The 8,472-nt window shown below is 33.1% G+C and overlaps 1 protein-coding gene across 1 annotated transcript; it reads left to right on the top strand.

Annotated features, from left to right (window-relative positions):
* The first annotated feature begins 5,501 nt into the window (after positions 1 to 5,501).
* LOC122089006 (probable LRR receptor-like serine/threonine-protein kinase At3g47570) lies at positions 5,502 to 6,608 on the top strand. Its single transcript, XM_042658413.1, has one exon. It carries the CDS (start codon positions 5,502 to 5,504, stop codon positions 6,606 to 6,608), a length of 1,107 nt encoding a protein of 368 aa, XP_042514347.1.
* The last annotated feature ends 1,864 nt before the right edge of the window (positions 6,609 to 8,472 follow it).

The raw sequence follows: 8,472 nt of genomic DNA, 5'->3' as shown, positions 1-8,472 counted from the left end.
TCTATTGGCTATGCTGCTCCAGGTAACAAATAGACTATACAATTTTATTTTAAGTTATCAATCAATATATTAAATTTTTATTATGTAGATCTAAATGTAATTTACTAAGTTATTTCAATTTATTCTAATCAGAATTAGTTGTAGGCTGTTAAAAATGGCCCAAATGATAATTTAGAAAAGAGGTCCAAATCTAAATACCCTGTTTATTGGGTTAATACTTCAATTCAACCATTATTGAATATTCAGATCTTGTTCTTAATAGTTGATTGAGTATATCAACACACTTTTCTATTTTAATTAGAGTGGATTATAGTTTTATCCATATTCATTTCAATTAGGAATTCATTATACTACTCAATGCATTGGACCCTAGTATTTAATTGGACTAAATTAGATTGGATTATTTTTAAAATAATCAAAAGAATCATGGTTCCAACTTGAAGGAATGACCATGTAACTCACTACTTTTGAATAATGTGTTCACAATTTCTATATTTAAGGCCATAATTTTGTTGTATTACATGGGGAAAAAATATGCAAATCTCTTATTGTTATATTAATTGCAAAAGGTTTCAAAATTTCAGAATATGGCATGGGTGGAAGGGCAACTATACAAGGGGACGTGTTTAGCTATGGGATCCTTTTATTGGAGGTGTTCATAAGAAAAAGGCCTACAGACATTATGTTTACTGATGGCTTAAATCTCCATTACTTTGCAAAGGCAGCTTTACGTGCGCATGTGTTGCAAATTTTAGATCTAACACTACTCCTACCCAATGAAGAACAAATTGAAGATATTGAAGAGGATGCTATCAAAAAAATTGAAGGTCATAGTCATGGGACAAATAAATTGCAAGATTGCATAACATCAATAATTGAAATTGCACTTCAGTGCTCTGTGGAAACGCCGAGAGACCGTATGAACATGGACGATGTTGTAAGGGGACTACATTCAATCAAAGTAAAATTCTCTTGAAGCAAGAATCTATCAATACGGAGCAATTACGTCTGATTAGAAGGTGATTCTGAATTTATTACTTTTGTAGTTATTGTGTTGTATTTGCCACATTGGTTCATGAAGAACCAAGGAAAAGAAAGTTCTAGATCATGGAGCATACCTAGGCTGATTTAGAATTATTCATATCATGATTTTAAAAGCGGTTAATGTTATTGATACCAATACTGATGAGCACAATAATGTGTGAAATCTTAGGGATATAAGTGTACATTTTGCCCCACTTTGGATAGTACTATTTTTATTTTTCTTGTCTTTTTTTTAGTTTTCAAGTCTACAAGAGAAAGTGCTTAAAGTGAATCAAGAACCAGTCCAAAGGTGGGACCCACTCATTAGTACCACATCCTCTTTCCTACAAAATCCTGAAGATTATTTTCTCTCCTTGCCACCTCACAAGATCTTGAAGATGCTATGCAGAGATTCCTTTCTGATTTAATCAAAATTGCAAGATATTGGTGAATATTGTAAGGAAAGAATAGAATTTGTTAATTTTGGAAACAGATTCTCTCTTTCCTCACACAATATCTCAGAGAATGAGGATTTTTACCAAGATTTAATTTAATTTTATTTTCTTTCTTTTCTTAAAGAAGACTTGTAGAAGGAATGGGGCAAGAAAAAAACTCTATAAAAACCCCTTCCTTCCCTCTCCTATTTTATTATTCCCCTTAGTTTATTTTCTAGTTTATGCTTAGTTTTCTTCTCTCTCTCCCTCTCTCTCTTTAGTTTTAATTCTTTTCTATTTTTGCTTTAATCACTTTTGTAATAGTTTTTTATATCAATTAATGCAAGCACTCTTTTATTCTTATTCAGCATTTTATGTAAGATTTATGCAATTGAGTTGTAATTTTTAAAGTTATAGTTCTAGGCTTAGATCTAGGTGACAAGATCACGAGTCGTGGAGCATCTTTTTTTTTCAAGTTTAGTTTTTTTTTTCAAGATTTGTTTTCTCTAGTATTAGAAATTTCAGATTTGGTTTATTCCAGATCTAGTTTTTAGTACTGGTAGTATCTCAAATCACCCAAGCTTTCAACTTTAAGCATTGATTCAATTAAGTAGGTTCCTTCAGTAGTCTTCTCTCCCCCCTCTCATTCCCTCTTCTGACTATCCTCTCTTTCTTAATTTATGATTTTAATTTCAGTCGTTACACTATTGCTATCCCTTTCCCCTAAGGTTCATGGCTAGTGTATGTGTTGGCTTTACTTCTCCTAGTCATAGAACTATCAATTTATTGCTTTTATTTTAATTGTCTCCATTTTCTTAAAGCCAAGTAGAGTAACCCTTGTAAGAGTGACTCTCTGGTCAAGTAGGGAAACTCATATTATGATGCATCCCTCGGTCTAAGTAGAGAAACCTACTTGTGAGTCTCTCTCTAGCTTTCTCCTATTTCTTTTACTTTATTTTTATTGCAGCATTTTTTTTCCTTTATTTTTTTTAAAATTTTATGGGTTATTCATTTTCAGTTATTTATTTATTTAATTTTAATTGCGTGGCTTGCGTCTTTAAATTCTTAGATAACGGATGGTTAGGACGTTATTTTATATACATATGTTTAGGACGGTAATTAGAATAGATCACAATCATTAATCGGTTCACTTTCGCATTATTAAAAGAAATAAAAAAATAAAGTGGCTGCTCTCCCTGTGTTCGACCCGTAGCTACACTGATCCGTACACTTGCGGTTACATTTAAAATCCCAACAAATACCAGTACTGATACCAACACCAATATAGATCGGGTGTAGGGGACGAATTGGATGCTTTTACGCTAAAAATTGATTAAACATTAATTTTTGAAGAGATTTACCCACAATGAGAACCGTTCTACCAACACGAGATCAGGTAGTTATCGGTATGATCTTTCCACAAATATAGAATGGGCAAATATTAGTATAAGGCACAACTATTATAGATAATGATACCCGATTAAATACTGGTTTTAATAACGATGATTCACATATGATAGTTAAGTTGGCAATTGGAGGAGCATGACCCAATTTCAACCTTATCTGAGCCCAATCTGTATCAAGGTTATATCCGTTCAGGACAAGTAACTATATTCCAAAAAAAATTTCAGGGGGTAAAGAAGGAAAGTGGAGGCATGGCCCTAAAATTAGGTTGGAGATTCCTCACAAATCAGGGGAACTCTCTCTAGATTTAAAGGATCTAAAAGAAAAATGACTTTTAATTTCAATATAAAGTGAGAGGCTAAATTCATTTTCTAATGTCTCTTAGTTACCGTACATGATTTGCTTTATGTGAAGTCGTGGTATTATCTCCTATCTGGAGATCCATATTCCCCTAAGATTCAGATATTTTGATATGAATGTGTTATAAATGCTTTTATCCTATGTCTTGGCGGTATTTCAAGCATTTGATGATAATGGCTAACTATGGTCTTGGCATCTGCAACTCATGCAAGAAATGCATATAAGATGTTAAAATTGAGTATTTGAATGTGAATGTCAAAATTATTTGCTCTTTATCTTTCTCTAGTTTTAAAATTGAGATGAGTCCTTGTTACTCATACATCATTAATAGATGAAAAAAAGAAAAAAGAAAAAAAAAAAAGAACTGTGACTTGAAGCACGCTTAGTTATGATTTAACTGAATGTATTGCAGTAGAGCTATGAATAGTGTTTGTTTTTGAAAAAAAAAAAAAAATTTCACCCAATAAGTGCAATAAGCAACTTGAGTTGTTTCTTGGCTGTGCAGTATGTTGATTCACTAAGCAGGTTTAATGTCAGCTGTAAGAATGGAAATAAGGGATCTTCAATAAGGATCAAAAGTTGGCCAAAAGCAAGAAAATTATGAACAACTGGTGGAGTCCGATGTTAAGTTGATAGTGACCAATTGTTTGATGGAAGACGGGTATAAAGACTGGCCATGCCTCTACTCTAATCTCGTCACTTAGATGTTAAAGCATCTTTTTAGTTAACTAATATACTTGGTTTTGAAGTTCTTTTGTTTGTCTAATGTGGTGAATTACAAAATGGGTTGTTTATTGTCATTGTTCAAGAGACTTGGACGAACGAACTAGGTTCGTGTTTCCTCTTGCATCTGTTTCATCTAACATCAGTTTGTCGCAGCGTAATTGGTATTGCTTGATCTTTACTAGAAATTGAAATTTCATGTTTTTAACTCAGAAATTTTCTGGAGAGAAATATTGCTTATGGGTGCTAGGATACTCAATTTATGAAAGGATTAATAGGTCATCAAGTGAAAAGGAAGAGTAATCTGGGCATTTAAAAAGAGCAGGCAGAGAAATAGAGGTAAGGCTATTTTTGGTAGTTAAGAGAAGTAAAAAAAAGAAAAAAATATAAACATTGTACTATTTTATTGGTTTAAGAAATTCTCATTGTGTTTGGTATGTCCTGAACCAAGAGAAGATTCTTTTTTTGAATTTCAAAATTTATCTTGAAAATGGTGAAATTTTCTTGTGTTGCCAAAACAAAAGTCTTGCCTAAAACACAAGAACTTTTTCTTTTCTTTTCTTCTATTGGTAGCCAAACTACAGACATAATTTTTATTTACTTACCAATTCATTTCTTTGTTATTCTTTTCTTTTCTAGATTCTTTTTCTTTTCATTCTTTTCTTTTCTTCTATTGACTACCAAACAGAGCCTAGAAATTTAAAAGCATGGGAGTATGAAAAAGACAAGAGTTCTAGTAAATATAAACTAAGTGTAAGAGAGTGATAGGCGTTACTCTTCCAAATCTCAAAGAATTCTCAATCACAGAGAACCTTTTCTTAGGAAAAATTCCGAATTCCATCTCCAACATATCAACAATCGAATCTCTTTATCTTGATGCAAATAGTTTTATTGGATCAGTCCCTAGAAGCTTTGGAAATCTTCAAAACCTTCAAAACTTCCATATTGGTAAAAATCAATGTGGAGCGGAAGAAGCTGGTGATTTAGATTTTGTAAATTCTTTGGTCAACTGTACACAACTAAAGATGTTGGGCCTACAAGGAAATGGTTTTAAGGGCCCCTTCCCAACTTTAAAGCCAATCTCTCAATACAACTCTCATTACTGACAATAGGAGAGAATCAATCATCTGGAACCATTCCTACTGGAATTGAGAATCTCATCAACTTAACCATATTAGCCATAGAATATAACTTTTTCGAAGGAAATATTCGGTCTAGTATAGGGAAATTTTTGAAGCTTCAAATATTACTCTTGTATGGTAATAACCTTTCAGGACAGATACCTTCTTTTATAGGCCGTCTCACTCTTTTGTATGAACTCAATTTAGAATCCAATAACTTGAATGCAAGTATTCCTTCCAACCTTGGAAATTGTCATTAGTTACAGCTCCTATCCCTTTCTAAAATAGCCTCCAAGGCCCAATCCCTATACAACTCCTTCTTATTTCCTCCTTATCAATATCTCTCGACTCGTCTCATAATCCTCTGGTTGGTTCCCTACCAACAGATATTGGTGACTTGAAGAGTCTTTCTACATTAGATATCTCCAAAAACAGAATGTCTAGAGAAATCCCCTCCTCCATTGGTGATTGCAGTAGTTTGGAATATCTTTATATGTCGGGTAATTTATTTGAAGGAGCCATTCCTCAATCTTTCACTCTTTTGAAGGGGTTTCAAGATTTAAATCTCCCACACAATAATTTATCAGGGCAAATCCCGAAAGATCTACAAAATCTTTTAGCATTGGAGAGTTTGGATTTATCATTCAATAATCTTGATGGGGAGGTACCAACGGAAGGAATCTTTGCAAATGCAAGTGCAATTTTGGTGAATGGAAACGACAAGTTTTGTGGGGGAATTGCAGAGTTACAGTCTACATGCACTAACCATAACTATACGAAACGAGGAAAGTCCAATGCTTTGAAAATAGTTTTGGCTATAATTGGTGTGGTTCTTGGTTTTCTTTTGATATCTTCCTTTTTTACTCTTTATTGGTTAAGAAGATCAAAAAGCAAACCTCCATCCACACCATCAATTGGTGATCAGTTATTAAAGCTTTCTTACAAAGAGCTCTTCCAAGCTACTAGGGGATTTTTTTCAACTAATATCATTGGTTCCGATAGTTTTGGCTCTTTATACAAAGGGATTATAGGCCATGATGAAACTATTGTTGCAATCAAGGTACTCAACCTTCAAAATCCAAGAGTTTACAAGAGCTTTATGGTTGAATGCAAAGCATTAAGAAACATTCGACATCAAAATCTTGTCAAGATTTTAACTTCTTGTTCAAGTCTTGATCCAAAAGGCAAAGATTTCAAAGCCCTTGTTTATGAGTTCATGCCCAATGAGAGTCTAGATGATTGGTTGCATCTGCCGATGGAGCTACAAAATTATTCAAGAAATTTAAGCCTTCTTCAAAGATTAAACATCACAATTGATATGGCTTCTACATTGGATTACCTTCATTACTATTGTTGTGGGGCCATTGTTCATTGTGACTTGAAGCCAAGCAATATTCTACTTGACAATGATATGATTGCACATGTTAGTAATTTTGGTTTGGCGAGGCTACTTCTAGAACCTGAAAACAATTCATCCCAAGCTCAAACTAGTACCATTGAGATAAAAGGAACTATTGGCTATGCTACTCCAAGTAACAGATAAACTATTTACAAATTTATATTGAATTATCAAATATTAAATTTTGACTTTGTGTATCTAAATTCCCTTAACCATTTTTTTTTTCTATTGAAAATCCTGTTTAGGCTGTTAAACATGACCCAAATTATGATTTTCAAAAAGTGTCATGATCTAAAGATCTTGTTTATTAGGTTAATATTTCGATCCAAATACTATAGGATATTCGGGTCTTGTTATTAATAGTTAATTGAGTATATCAATGCACTTTTCTATCTTAATTAGCATGGATCATGATTTTATCCATATCCATTTCAATTAGGAATTCATTATGAACACGTTGGACCCTGGTATCTAATTGGACCGAATTTAGATTGGATTTTTTTTTGACATAATACAGATAATTAGGTTCCCAAATTGAAAAAAAAAAAAAAAAAAATGTAACTCTCTACTTTTGAATAGTCTGTTCACAATTTTCATATTATTGATCGTAATTTCTTGTCTTATATGAAAAATATGCAAACCATTTTACCAAAAAAAAGAAAAAAGAAAAATATGCAAATCTCTTATTGTTATATTAACAACAAGAGGTCTCTAAATTTCATAATATGGCATGGGTGGAAGTGCAACAATACAAGCGGACGTGTTTAGCTATGGGATCCTTTTATTGGAGATGTTCACAATAAAAAAACCAACAGATGAGATGTTTATTGATGACTTAAATCTCCATAACTTTGCAAAGGCAGTTTTACATGTACATGTGATGCAAATTTTATATCCAACACTTCTACCCAAGGAAGGACAAAGTGAAGAAATTAAATATGTTGTCAATAGAATTGAAGGTCATAGTCATGAGACTAATAAATTGCATGATTGCATGACGTCGATAATTGAAATTGCATTTCAGTGGTCCATGGAATCTCCAAGAGAATGTATGAACATGGACGATGTTGTGAAGGGACTACACTCAATCGAAGTGAAATTCTCTTGAAGCAAGTATCTGTCAATACACAGCAACTACGTCTGATTAAAAGGTGATTCTAAATTTATTGCTTTTGTAGTTATTGTGTTATATTTGTTGTTTAATGTTCATGAAAAACTTGGGAAAAAGAAAGTTCTAGATCATGTAGCAGAGGTAGGCTGATCTGGAGTTATTCACATCATAGTGGTATCGTTATTGATACCAATACAAATACCAATACCAATAACAATACTAATACCAATACCAATACGGATTGTCCATGGGGGACGAATTGAATGCTTTTGGCCTAAGTTTTGATGAAAAAATTATTTTTGGACACATTTACCCCCAAATAGAACCATTGCATCGATACAAGATCAGTAGGTATCATATGAGGAACGACCAATATTGGTATGGATTAGTCTTATCAGGCTGAATCAAATGGTTTTGTTCTCAATTTTTATTAAAAAAGCACTTTCTAGACAGATTTACGCCAAGTTAGATCCGTTCCGCCAATATAGGACTGAGCAGGTATTAGTATTAGAAACTCTTACCTAAATAAAAAAAGGTATTAGAAACAGTCTATCAATCGCCCGATCAAATACTGTATACAACCATAGTTCACATATATCAGGTAAGTTGGCAATTGGAAGAGTGTAGGAATGAATTTTGACCTTACCTTAGCCCAATCAGTATCAAGGTCATATCTGTTCTGGATAATTAACTAGGGGAAAATGTTGGATATGCCGCCAATAATAATACCGTATGCTAGCACCCATTGTGTTTATCTGTCCCTTCTCTTTTTTAAAATGACCCCTATATCCTTCTGTAATGATACCCCATCACATGCCCCCATTAGTGTTATTTGCTAGCTTACTGTACACCGACGAAAAACCTATCCCTCTCCCATTAACTATATTCCTTTTTTTT

This window comes from Macadamia integrifolia, chromosome 9 (genome assembly GCF_013358625.1).
Source record: "Macadamia integrifolia cultivar HAES 741 chromosome 9, SCU_Mint_v3, whole genome shotgun sequence".
Classification (NCBI taxonomy): domain Eukaryota; kingdom Viridiplantae; phylum Streptophyta; class Magnoliopsida; order Proteales; family Proteaceae; genus Macadamia; species Macadamia integrifolia.
The sequence above is the reverse complement of the archived record's forward strand: the minus strand, read 5'-3'. Positions and strand labels throughout refer to the sequence as shown.

What these genes read in the sequence shown, in the direction of transcription:
- LOC122089006 (XM_042658413.1), top strand. Translation starts at nt 5,502, where the DNA reads ATGTCTAGAGAAATCCCCTCCTCCATTGGTGATTGCAGTAGTTTGGAA.